The 13,289-nt window shown below is 55.5% G+C and overlaps 1 protein-coding gene across 1 annotated transcript; it reads left to right on the forward strand.

Annotated features, from left to right (window-relative positions):
* Positions 1-5,621: 5,621 nt before the first annotated feature.
* LOC100544819 (protein FAM163A) lies at positions 5,622-13,246 on the forward strand. The gene is made up of 4 exons (XM_010715782.4): positions 5,622-5,748; positions 9,620-9,713; positions 9,789-9,903; positions 10,663-13,246. The coding sequence occupies exons 3-4, from the start codon at positions 9,811-9,813 to the stop codon at positions 11,047-11,049; spliced, it is 480 nt and encodes a 159-aa protein (XP_010714084.1). The 5' UTR covers positions 5,622-5,748; positions 9,620-9,713; positions 9,789-9,810; the 3' UTR covers positions 11,050-13,246.
* The last annotated feature ends 43 nt before the right edge of the window (positions 13,247-13,289 follow it).

The raw sequence follows: 13,289 nt of genomic DNA on the forward strand, positions 1-13,289 counted from the left end.
AGGGAAGGATAGGAATGCTGAACTTTTGGGCTGTGCAAAAAAATCTAATTGCTTGGTAGCTTTTTGTCCTATTGCAAAAAGTGCAGGCAGGTATCTTGGGGTGCCCTGGTTTGTCCAGAGTCACTGGGACTTGAATGGCTATGTGGGCACTGTCCCCAGGACAGCTCAGTCTAAGGCAAAGCCCCTGAACTCAGTTCTGGGAGTTATCCTCGAGCCACGCTACCTAGAGCAGCTGCTTATAGACAGCATCCTGCTGCTTTTGGTAGCTCTTCAGCACTTCTTTCAAGCCCTGTGAGTCCTGTCTTTTTTGCGTTGACTTAATGTAGTGGTGAGGTTCATGACTCTGTTGCCTCATGGTGAGGATAAAAGCTTGCTGTGAAGTGTTATAGAGAAGAGAGCCAGCTGGTAATTGGGTCAGGAGCCTGCTGTTCCAGCCAGGAGCAGCTGAGCCTTGGCTTTATCTAACCTGTGGGCACATAGGTGCCTTTCTCCAGACCTGAGCTCTGCCCTTGCTCTACTCCCCTCCCTGCCAGTTTTTGTTTGATCCCCTTCCCCTGCTGGTTTGTGGTCCGGTATGTCTCTGGCACTGCTTCCAGCACTGCCTGGCTCAACCCAGGCACCTTCTGCTCTGAGTCGGGGACTGTGATGCTGCCTTAATTGAGTCTCAGATATTCTTGAGAATTTTGGTCTCTTAAATCACCCAGAAAACCCTTCCTCCTGCTGCTGATTGCCTTCTTCGTAGCCCCATCCCTAGCAGCTGGTTTCTGCTGTATTGGCTGCATGCTCACTTGCTTTTGGATGCTGTCATTGCAGTCCCATTCCCACCCTACAAGTGTGTGAATGGTCCAAAGCAGAACAACCTGTTTTCTGGGTTATTTTCTGATAGAGAACACTAGAAATTGAGAGTGTCAGGTGCAGAAGGTAAACTGGCTCATCCAGCCCAGACCTACTTTGGCAGAGATGCTGTGTGTTTTCTGGTTACCTGGTCCAAACCAAATGCTTTCTAAATGGACCAAAATCACAAGTCACCACTCTGAAGCCCTTTGGCTCAGAGTCTTACCCCCAGAAAGAGGGAAGGATGTGGATAGTTCTGAGCAGCTTGGGGAAATGCTGACAGGATCGAGGTGCTGGTGAAACAGGCAGCTGGCTGTGCTGCTGGTGTGGACTGACACTGGTTTGTAGTGACATCCTTCACTGCTGATGGTGGTTTTTGGGGATGCTGGTGGTCCTGGCAGCCTTCTCTTATCCCTCAGTGCCCCACGTGTGGATGCGGAGAGCAGAGCTGTCTCTTAGGGTGCTGGGTGTGTAGTGCTGATACGAGGCCGGGGTGGGATGTCCTGAAACACAGGTGAAAGTAGATGCAGCTTGGCTGTCTCTGCCATGTGTTTGCAGACTGCAAAGGAGTGCGCAGTGCTTTGGCACAGCTCTGCTGGCTGTCTCAGTGTCCCCAGCTCTGCTGGGTCGCTGCTAGGTGGCGGCCGAGGCACAGCTCTGCTTTCTTCAACCTGAAACTGCTCCTCTAGGGGGATCCCGGAGGGAAGGAGCTGCTGGAAAGACTCTACCAGGATGGGAAACATCCCTGTGCCTCCCAGCAACCCCTGAATCGCGCAGGCACAGCTCACGGGGGAGGCTGGTCAGGGCAGCTGCGTCTCATAGAGCCACGAAGATTGGAAAAGAGCTCTAGGATCCCCAAGTCCAGCCCTACCCCATCCCCGCCACTGACCACATCCTTTAGTGCACTGTTATTGAACACCCCCAGGGTGCACTGCCTCCATGGGCAGTCTGTGCCAATGCACCACTGCTCTTTCTGAGAAGTTTTTCCCAATATTCACCCTGGAGCCTCGGGTGTAGCTTCAAGGCCATCATCTCTCATCTCCTCCAGCTCACCAAGCAGCAGGGGAATGAAGCTGTTTTTTAGGGGAGCTGCTGGCTGGATCCCACCTGTTCTCATCTCATGGGACTGTAATTGGGGATAGGAGGTGCATTTGGGAGATACAGACACTGCTGATGGGAACAGGTAAACCCAAGGGGGGAAGCTAGCAAGCATTACACAGCATTGAGGTTTCCCCCATGGCTTAGGAGCTCCTTCAACTGCCAAGATGTGGAGGTTGGGAGCATGTTCTGGGCTACGAGCACTGCATGTGGGATGACGTGTGACTGGTGGAATCATGGAGGTTGTGCCTGCCATGCTGCTGCTTGCTATGTGAGTACTGTTCCTGCTGCAATGTCAGCAGATATCTAAAAACCCAAACCTCCTCTCCCCTGCTCCTGGAGCTGCTCCCCTGCTCCTGGGGACCTTGGCTGATCTTCCCAGTACAGCTCAGGTCATGTTTCTCGTTCCCAGCAGGTCTCTGATTGTACATTTATTGCTTAAGAAGGTGGAAAAAGAGAGATTGTTGCTTCAGGGACTGAAGTGCGATGCTGCACCTGCATCCGTGCTCCCTGGGTGTGGGGTGAACCTGGGCAAGCTGCGAAGCTTGGAGGAAGCTGAGCAATTTCTTTGTAACAGTGATTATTGACTGGGAGCCCCTGGAGTACATGACCAAAGTGTTCAAAGCAAATGAAAAATGGAAAAGCAGTACAGCTCTGCAGCTCTCCTTGGAAGCCGGGGTTAGCAGAGTGCTGGTGAGGTGTGTGTGCCCCGGGGACACGCTAATGGACTTGGACAACGTGTGGAGCTGTGGTATGGGGCAGTCAACTGGGGTGGTGGGATGGGATGATGGAAATATGGAGGCTCTTGGCTGAGATCCTGGGAGTGGGGCTGCACCCCAAAACCTGGACCTGCGGGTACCGGGGTGGCACTGCTATTTCAGAGGGCTGAAGTATTCCAGCTCTGCTTCCTCCACCCGCTTTCCTGTGTGCCTTTGGGTTGCCCTATGCTTCACAAAGAGGAGCTGATCCAGCAAGTCAGTTTGACTTTAAAAAAATGAAATGCTCCTAACGCCAAAACCGTTCTCTTTTTTATTTTTAGGTGGTGTTGGTTTTGTTGTTGTTGTTGTTTTGTTTTTTTTTTGTTGTTTTTTTTTCCAGTGGAAATGGAATCGTTGCATGGTTTAGGGAAGGTAAAGCTGCACTCAAGGCTGCTTCACATTGCTTCACTTGACCCGTGAGTAAGTGCTTTTCTTTCCTCTGACCTGGAAGGATTTCTTTTTCTTTCCATTTAGCAAGAAAAAGGGAAAAAAGCACATTCACAGCACAGGTCACTGCAGAATGAGGTCTTGAGCCAGAACTGCCTTTTCAGCCTCTGCACAGTGCCAGAACCCATCAGTGCTTCCCTTCCCCAGCATATGTGCTGTCTGCAGGGCTCCCTGTGCTCAGGGGCAAACTGGAACTCCTTGCCCCTATTAGCTGGTGCTGAGCAGCTGCAGGGGTGGCTTTGGGATGAGTGGGGTGTGAGCAGTGCTGAGGAGCTGATAGCTTTTTGAAGGTGACCAAGCAGAATGAGTGAACTGCACTGCTTCTGCTGAAGCATTACAAGTTGTTTGGGGTCATTCTTGTGCTGAGATGTTCCTACCTCAGGGGCATGGAAGACTCAGGGAGCAGAGCTGCTGGGGCATCCCTTGGGGGAAATGTGGGTTCAGTTGGTGCAGGGCTGTGCTGTGGGGCTCAGTGCTGGTGGTGGGGCATCCTGAGGACATATGGTCTCTGGGTGTCCTGCTGAGCAACTGTTTGCACCCAGGTGGGTCTTCCTGGCTCTGCTGATCCATGCCCAGCAGCCTGGGTGTTCTCTGCCATTCCTGCTCCCAGCAGTGAGGAAGAAGAGGGGTTCCTGTGGGCACTGCGCAGTGCTGGAACCGCTCCCCAGGGCAGCAGCCTGTGTGCATGCATGCGCGCTCCCCTCCCAGTACCCTGCTGCCAGGAGCTCTCCTTTCTGGTTCAGCTCTTTAAAGGCAGGAGCTGATTGCAGAGGGGTTGCAAGCTCACCCGTGCTTTTAATCCCACTGCTGTCAAACTCCATTAGGAGGTTCAACATCATCTCGCTACCTCTGGGGCTGGACCATCTCTTGCCCAGCCTGAAATGAGGCCAAGGCTGGGCTCTGTGGGGTGGGCAGGGCCTGCAGTGAAGGGATCTGAGTTGCATTGGAGGCTCTTAGCTGTGCGCTGGGTTCAGGGTTAGTGTTGGGGTCACGTTGGCACCTCCATATCCCCTCTTTGTTGGCCCCCAGTGCAGCATCGCCTGTCCCTGTTAGACCACTACAAGCTCCTGCAAGGTGCAGCCGTGCCATGCGAGTGGCTTCCCACTCACTGTGTGCCCCAGTCCATGTGCTTTGGCAGGTGGGACGACCTGAAACAGCAGCTGTCAGCTCCGTGGGGTGGTTTCTTTGGGAGGCATTGAACCTGGCATGGCTCAACCCCAGCAGAATCCCCTGCATATCCCAGTGCCTATGGCACCGTGCTGGCACCAGGAGGGGACAGCAGGGAGAGACGACAGAGAGGATGAACCATAGCATAGTGGGAGGGGGGTCATAGAGAGGGGCTCATGGCTCTGCACTGCCGCATTGAGCTGCGCTTCCTTCCTGCACCGGAAAAAAGCTGCTAGGCTTCATCAAATATTGAGGCTGAGGGCTCGCAGAGGCTGGGAGCAAGCAGTACTTCTCCTGGTGCGGGAGTGTGTAGGAGGGGGAATCCTTCTTGGGCTGAAAGTGAATGTGTTTTTTGTTTTGTTTTGTAAATTTCTTGAGGGTTTTTTTTCCCAGCTGTCCACAGGAGGAGAGGACTCACAGGGCTCCTGGGCTGGGGCTGTGTGCTGCTGAACTGCAGCCATCGCCCAGGAGGGGATTATACAGCCTCGGGTTGTACAGCACGCAGGGGCTGTCTTCAACATCAATCCCTATTTGGGCAGGAGGTGGCATTTCTGTCACCCAGCAGCACTGCTCCATGCTCCTGAGCACCCTTGGGTGCGTTGGGATGCGTGCAGGGCAGAGAGGTGTCTGTGTGCACAAGTGTCCCAGCAAACACATGGCTGAAGAGCCAATGCTGGGAGTGGAGTCCGAGCTTTAATTTTTGCCAGAGAGCACAGGCAGGACTGGAAGCATTTTCTGGCTTCAGTTTAAAACTCTTCAGCAAATTCTCTTGCAGAAGCAGGCAGAGGGGATCCTACACCACTCCTACGAGTTGGGTTGCAATGTCTGCGTGCTGTATGTAAGGGTGACTGCACTGGAATCCTGAGATGTCTGAGGATGAAGGGGGGTGAGATTTCCCCAAAACCCAAACTGGAATAAATAGGAAGCATGCTCAGATTGCGCAGTGCATTGGGTCAGGCTGCTGCTGCCGACCCTAAAACATGCTGGTGGGTCTCCCCGACCCACGTGCTTCATGTAAAACTCCATGGATTGGAAAGCACAGCGCTGTTCCCCACCTCCTTCCCTGTTCCCGAAGGAACTCCTTCCCAGGACTGACATGGAAAAAAGGAGCCCTGACCCTGCTGCCATCCGAGCAACCGTTTTCCTTCCCTGCAGCCCCGTGGCCAAGGCAGCGCTGTGGGACGGGTGATGGAGACGAATGGCACCGCTCCAGAGCTTCTCCATGGGGGGGGGACACCCCGAGGTTGGGGTCGGGGGCGGTGCGGGGCCGGGGGCGGCTCCACGCAACGGGCAAACTCCTCCCCGCTGCCTCCACCCCCGGGCGGACACACGGCGCCTCCCGGGCTTCGGTGCGCGCTCCTCTGCCTCTCCTCCTCCTCCTCCTCCTCCTGCCCGCGCCCGGCGGCGCTGCTCTGCTCCGATCCCGCTGTGTGCCGGCTCCCAGGTAAGGGTCAAGGATTTGGGATAGAGGGTCTGGGATAAGGGATAGGGGAAAAAGGATTGGGATGAAGCGCTTGGAATTTCCCACCTCCCCCCCCCCCTCCCCCGGGGCAAGGGGATGCTCTACGAGGGGCTCTGGAACCACAGGACCCCATTCATCTCTTTGGGATCACACTGCCCAACTTTGTGGCGTTGACTCTTTGGGGTGTGGATGGTGCCCGGCCCCTTTGTTTATCCCTGAGGATCTCTGGTTTGTCTCTGGCTGAGCTTCAGTAATTGAAGGAGACCCGTGCTTGAGTTATGGGTCTGCCTTTTGTTTTTTCCTAAGGTTATCCAGGAGGGTTTGGTTCCCCACAAAAGGGCATGTGGAAGCACCTAGCGTTTCCAGCCAGCTTTCGTTGTGTGCTATTGATTGCCTCTACAATGGAGAGGGTTTCTGATAGGCCATGGAATATTCCACCCGATGGAGCGTTGTGTCGTGGGGGCTTCTATTCCTCTCCCCCACGTTGGTCCTCGTGCATCCGAGGTGTGGAGCTGCTGTGTGATGCTGTTTGTGGTGCCTTTGGGCCGCTTGTTCGTATCTAGCATCATCCCAGTGGGGTCCTGTGGACTCAGAGTAGGGCTTGGGGGGAAAATTCTCCATCTGAGAGGGCTTCACTTGTTGAGAAGCTATCCAAGAAGGCATGAAAGAACCATAGAATCAGAGCATCGTTTGAGTTGGACTGTGGTTCTCTGAAGATGCCGTTCCCAATGGGGAATGATCCCACTCTACTTGGGGGGGACACGGGATGTGCTCCCACACCTCTCCAAAGTGCTGCGTTTCAGCCCCATTGTTCCACTCTGCGATCCCAGGTGGAGCACCCTGTGGCCATTGCACGTGGAGCAGTTTGGGTGGACTCACCTGGGCTTTGGGTGCTGGGCATGGTGCTGTCAGAAGGGACAGCTGAATGCTTTGTGGCCAAAGTGCTGCCGTGGGATTGGATCTGGGGGCCCAGCTGCTCTGCTTTGGTGTGATCATCCCCAAACCTTGCCTGGAAGGTGGTGTTTGGAACGGCCAAGTGTGGTAGAGGCCTTTCCAGAAATGGAGATGCTTCTCCAGCTTGAGCAGCACTGCTGAGCTTGGCCATGGGCAGAATCACCTCTACAAGCACTGCTCCTTTGTGGGTCCACTCTAGGGCTGCACCCAAAACCAGCAGCAAAGCATTAGCGAGGTCGGAGTGCTCCCTGTTCTGCTGCCTCTTTCTCCCTGCAGCCGCATCACCCCACACTGCATCCTAGTGAGGTGAAATATTCATCGGGGCTCTGTTACCCGTGTTCTACTGAAAGCACATTTCATGCTTCATTTGCTGGCGAGGCTGAGAGGCTTCGTGATGTGATTCCCCTGTGACGGCTCTGAAAAGCGACCGTGGATAGGATCGTGGAGTCTCCCTTAAAGAGAGTGAGGGGAGAGGTCAGAGGGCCTTAATGCTGCAGGATGGAGGCCCTATTGTGATACTGATGCTCTGGCAATGGGTATCCAGCTTCCGGCTTCCCCCTGGAGCTCAGCATCCCCCATGAGGAATAGAAGGAAGCGCAGACCCGATGCTGCTTTGGGGTTTTGGTTCCCGTTGCTCTGGGGATGGCAGCGTCGCTCTGTCTGCCCCATGCTTTTGGGGAGGGGATGGTGCCCAGCTGCTGGCTGTAGTACTGCTGCACGTGGGAGGCTGCTTCCCTGTATTGCTGGGGGAATGCAATTAGACCTTAATGAGTCATTACAACAAACCTCTGTTTATGCTCCCAGCAAAGATGCTGGGGGCTGCTGACAGCCGGGCAGCAGCGCTTGCATCATGCACAGGGAGAGGCTGTGCGCCCTTCGCAGCCCCTTCTCCATGCAGAAGGGCCACGGGTGTTACAGTGGGGTTATAGCTGCTGCCAGCCCTCGGAGTGCTTCTGGGGAGTGGCAGCAGTCAGAGAGTTACCTGCTGCCTGCTGCAGCCCTGGCTTGGGCTGCTGGTTCCTTCCACATGGTGGCTTATGGATGTGGTGCCCTCTTCTAAACCATGCCCTGGGTGAGTGGGCAGAGGTCCCACATGTCCCTGAGCTCCCTTCTCAAAGCCTTGTCCCGCAGCCCCCCTTTCCCTTGCCCCACCCAACTGTGCGATGCTCCATTTTGTTACCCCTTAACGATCTTTGCTAATTGAATCCCTCTGGCTCCCTGGCACGTTGTAGGGCAGGAAGGTGCCTGGGGACATTTGGAACATCCCTGTTCCACAGCCACTGCCCTGTAGGATGCACACCGGTTGTTCTGGCTCAGAGGGTGAGAAATAAACCCGGGTCTGAGCTTCCTTTGGTGGAAGTGGTGAGAAAAGTGGATGGGATCTGAGATCGCAGGGGGATGGAATGTGCCTGCAGACATTGCACACAGGTCCCCGTCCCCCTGCACTCCAATGCTCTGGTGCTGGAGGCCACTCTGCTTAGTTGGAGCCTTCTAAGCTTTTCCTATTCTATGGTTTTCTATGTTGCTCATTTCTTCTGGTACTTGCAATTGATCCATTTACCCATCTGCTGCGTGTGCTCAGGAATTGTTCCCTTCCCACTGAAACTCTGGGACATTTGGGAACTGCCCAGCCCCACCAGACACCGGTGGGTCCCCACAGCTGCTTCCCAACCCTGTGCCCATCACATCCCTCCCACGAGGCCACTCAGGGTGGCCCCAGTGGGACAGGGAGAAGCACCGGGGTCTCTCTTACCAGGGTTATCTTTGGGCTCCCACCCACCGCTGCGGCCCCTCAGGGTGCTCAGCCCACCCCGGCGCTGTTCTGTTCCAATTAGGCCCTGTGAGAGGATGGATGCTGGTGAGGCCACGGCCGCTAATTCACCAGGCAGACAGCTCATTGAATTAACCCAGGCTGCAGAGCGGGGCTGAGCCACCCGCACACAGCCCCACGTCTGTCCGTCTGCCCCACATGGGGCTGATCCGCTGCTGCTGCCGTGCGGGTGCAGGGATGGGTGTGCAACAAAACAGACTGGGGCCGTCCAGACTGGAGAAAGCACTGGCACGCATTGACCCACACCAGCAAAGGTAATGTGCTGCCCTGCTAGCTGTGCGCGTCCGGCACGGACGTCATTGAAGGGAAATAAATATAGCAGCCGCTCGCTCCAGAGCCGCTGCTCAGGCTGTAAGTTTGTGCTGCCGCACGGCATCAATTAAAGAAAATGGATCTCTGCGCCAAGCAGCCCCACGCCTGGCTGCGGGGTCAGCCTGCTTCATCCCCACTGGGGACAGTGGGATGGTACGGGGCAGGGAGGGCCCCAAGGGTGTGGACAGACGTGTCCCCGTCCCTCTCCATGTAGCACTTGGTGGCTCTGTGGGGTGTCCCCGAGCCATCCAGGGTGCCGTGTGGCTGTCACAGAGCGTGCTGTCCCTATTGTTAGCTCCGTGCGGGCGTGCTGATGGATGGCTCTATCAGCTGGCTGGTGGGTATATCGATTTCTGGAGTTTTTTTTCATTTTTTCCCCCTGTTTTGTGTGTGAGAGTGGCTCGAGAAAGGAAGTAAATCCAAACCATCCTTCTGGCTTTGCACTGTGCCTTTCTGAGTGCTGGAAATCAATGTGTGGCTGCTGGCAAACCACGCTGGGATGAGTTTTTGGGGCTTTTCCCGCTGCTCGGGCAGAGGAGCAGGTTGGCAGCTGTGATCTGGAAGCTGCCACCTCTCCGCATCAATTAGGGTCGTGTGGCTGAAGGGTAATTAGATCTGCTCAGCTGCGAGCCGCCAGCGCTTGGGTCCTATCAATTAGCGGCTCACAGAGGGCTGCTGATGGGACAAGATGGCAACGGGGATGGCAGGCGTAGGGCTGAGCTGATGGCTTCTTCTCCTCCTTGTCCCCGCTCCCAGGGCCGCAGGCATCTCCCCAGGGCCATGCAGAGCTGCCACCCCCCCCCAACCGTCCCGGGGCCGGCATGACCGCCAGCGGCCACCGCATCCCTGGGTAAGTGCCAGTCAGGGACGTGGGGTCAGAACGGTGACGCTTTGGTGGTGACTGTCCCCACGTTCTGCCTTTCAGAGTTTGATGGAGAATCGGTCGGATGACAGCAGGAACTGTTGTCATCACCGGGGGAATCCTAGCGACAGTGATCCTACTGTGCATCATTGCTGTGCTCTGCTACTGTAGGCTACAGGTGAGCGTGGGGACATCCCTTGCGCCGGGGCTGCAGGAGGGGCTGGGGGGCTTTGTGCCCGTGCTGGGCAGGGTGAGGCTGCCCGACTGCCTCCCACAGGAATCTGAGGAGCTGCAGTGCTTGCTCACTTAGGTGTAGGCTTGGCTGGATTTGCAATACCGGATGAAGAGCTTTTGGGTTGCTTTTTTTTTTTTTCCTTCCTATAAATTAGACGAGGAAGCTTTCAACAGCGGCTGCCTACAACCTCTTTAAAAGTTAATGCCGAGTCTGTGCCATGCAGCAACGTGCTGGAAAGCACAGAGGCTACTGGGGGGGTGGCATCCCCAGATCCCTTCCCCATGCAGATCTCACTGTGAAGGGAGGGGACACATTCCCCTGCTGGCCCCCACCTGCTCCTGGCTGGGTCTCACCCTGCTGCCCTCAGGTCCCAGCCCGCTGGAGCCGAGCAGGCAGCTCCAGCAGTGGGGAACTCCAGCAGCTCATGGGGCTGAGAAGCTGTCCCACTCCTGCTCCAGCGCTTTTCTCACTTCTTTAATTTGTATTAATTTGTTAGTAGAGTCAACACTGGTCTTGCTCAAACCGGAGTTATAGAACCATAGAGTCATTAAGATTGAGGAGGACCGCTGAGATCACCAGGTCCGAGCCCAACCCATCCCCACCACTGACCGTGTCCCTCAGTGCCACATCTACCCTTAGGTTATGTGTCCCAGGTGGTGCCTGGGGCTGCCCCGTGCTCACCTACCCCATCCTTCTCCGCAGTACTACTGCTGCAAGAAAGATGACCCCAATGAAGAAGAGGAGGAGGAGGAGGAAGAAGAGGAAGAGTCCGACCTTCCCACGCACTCACACCCCGGCACGTGCAACGCCTGTAGCTCCCGCATGGCGGACGGGCAGGGCAGTCCCACACCCATCCCCGAGCTCAACCAGCACGGGGCCCACCCCCGCTGCCCCACCTGCTCCCCGTACGGCTCCCCGTTCTACATACGGACCCCCGACATGGTGCGCAATGGGGGTGAGCGCGTGGCCTACGCGCCCGCCTGCTACCCCGAGATGGGGCCGCCCGTCGGCCTGCAGGGCTTCCCGCTGAGCCGGCACAGCTTCCGCGAGGGCTTCCCCCCATCCAGAGCCATCAGCACAGAGGTGTGACCCCCGCCACGCACCCCGCTCGAGGGATGGGGCTGTCAGCTTGCAGATAGTGGGGGTCGTGCAGGGAGAGCCCGAGGGCAGCGTGGCTCTCCTGATGGAGGGGAGTGGCAGAGCCTCACGGGTCACCGTGGAGGAGGTTATCCAGACGGCGACCTCTGCACCTACAAGTGTAATTATTACTCTATCTCCTGAAGGAACTTGTCTAATGAGGGCTATGTACAGTACAAACTAATTTCATTGCTCCCCAGAGCGGCGCCTTTGGTGTCCTCCATCTCCAGCTGAGGCTGTGCCCACGTCCCCTGCACGCAGGATGGGGATGGGAAACACAGTGCAGTGGGAATGGGGGTCTGGGGCCATCCTGCTCCCCCTGGTCGCAGCACCGCTGTCAGCAGCTCACGTTGTGCTGGGGACTAACACAGGGCTCAGCTTCGCCCACTGCAGCCTGTGCTGCAGTTGTAGGAGAGGATCTGGATCACTGCGAGGGGACGCGAAGACCGTTCGCCCGTGGCAACGAGCACAGGCAGATCTCTCTGCGGCCAAAGCCCCCACTTTGACTGCTCACAAGCTTTCTTAGGAGCGATTTTAACTTGGGCCCATAAGTGACCGAGGTTTTGCTTACAAGAATTGCACCGCCAGATGACTGCAGTGTGATCACCTCAAAGCCCTGCCCAGACCCCATCCAGAAGGATGCTGGTTTAGAATCGCTTTGGCTTGCAGCAGCAGAGCCCACCAGCTTGCATCCCCTCCTTTGTGAGGAGCTCCAATGGAGCACAATTTCCCCCTTCACTTTGGGAAGAAGACCCGAGCCAGACCCAGCAGTTGTGTGACAACAGCTCAGCCAACAGCTCCATCTGCGGAATGAAGATGGGAAAGTTCCTTCCTCCTCCACAAATCCAATTAGGTGAAAAATGACCAAAAGGACATCTCCATCGTCCACGGGCACTTCCATAGCAACAGCGCAGCACTGCTCCCCGCTTGCAGCAGGGAGGAGGGATGCGGCCAGCCCACAGGTGCTGCCAGGAGCAACAGCAGGAAATGCTTGCCTTGCCCTTGCAATACTGGGTAGAACTGCTCCAAAGTACAAGTGGGGTATTCTTTCACCACCACCATTTGGAGATTGGCCATCTGAAGGATTTGGACCAAAGAGTCTTGATTTCCCCACTCAAGCATGAGTGAAGGAGGTCTCGTGGAGGTAAACACTGTGTCAGACTCAGATGTCTGTTAGTAGGCAGTAGGCTAACTGACACACTGGACCTGCTGTTGGTTTGGCACCTCTACTCAAACAACCCAAAGAAAAGGAGCCGGATGAAAGCCAAAAATGATGATGGTCTTTGCAATCCAGACACCATGCCCCAGCATGCATCTTACACAGCGTATGAGCAAACATTATTCACCGTCTCCCCCATCTCTGGGCCAGAAAGATCTTGTGTTTCTATTATGCTGAGACTCAGTCTAGCTGCACCTCTTTTACAGTCTCCTTCCATTCTCCAGACAGCAATAGCAGGTCTTTTCGTGTCCTTTCACAATAAGGGCAGGCAGGACGAAAGAAGAGAGTTAGCAGCAGCAATGCTCTGAGGATCCCACTGGCTGATAGCACCTGGCTCCCGTCCAATTCTCTTCCCTGATAATATCATCTCTCTGTTTTTCTTGGCTAACTCAGCAAATGCTGTCCTTTCCCACTAGAGCATCTGCTCGGCTTGGTCTCCATCCCGCTTGGAGCCACACAAAGTTAATGTCACAGCATGATTGCTACGGGCATGGCCATTCCCACTGCCCAACTCTACCTCTTGGCATGAAGCAAGGCTTCCCCACCTTGCAGTCCCCAGGGGAGAGAATATGGGGTTCTGCTTCTACAGGTCACCTCTCTGGTGAAAGCAACCATATCATCATGTGCAAATGAAGTATGACCTGTCACCAGCTGACGAGGTGAGGCAGCTCCAAGGTAGATGGATGGCCGAAGGTGAGCGTCACCCTCACAGCCAGCACAAAACCCTGGGCCTGGCAGCTGCAGATGGACGGGTGAGTCTGAAAGGGCAGGGAACAGAGACACAGCTGTGGGTTGTAAGGTTTGGGTGGTGGAGGAACGGGACAGGGTAGGGGCAGGCATCTCAGATTTTTTCCACTTCAGATTTCCTCTGTTATTATTCTCTGTCTTTGTTGCTCAGCTATGGGTCCAAATTCCATGTCAGAAATAAATGAGGACTTTGAAATACAAAACAGGAGTGATTTCTCTTCTTTTG

This window comes from Meleagris gallopavo, chromosome 10, assembly GCF_905368555.1.
Source record: "Meleagris gallopavo chromosome 10, MGAL_WU_HG_1.1, whole genome shotgun sequence".
Lineage (NCBI taxonomy): Eukaryota > Metazoa > Chordata > Aves > Galliformes > Phasianidae > Meleagris > Meleagris gallopavo.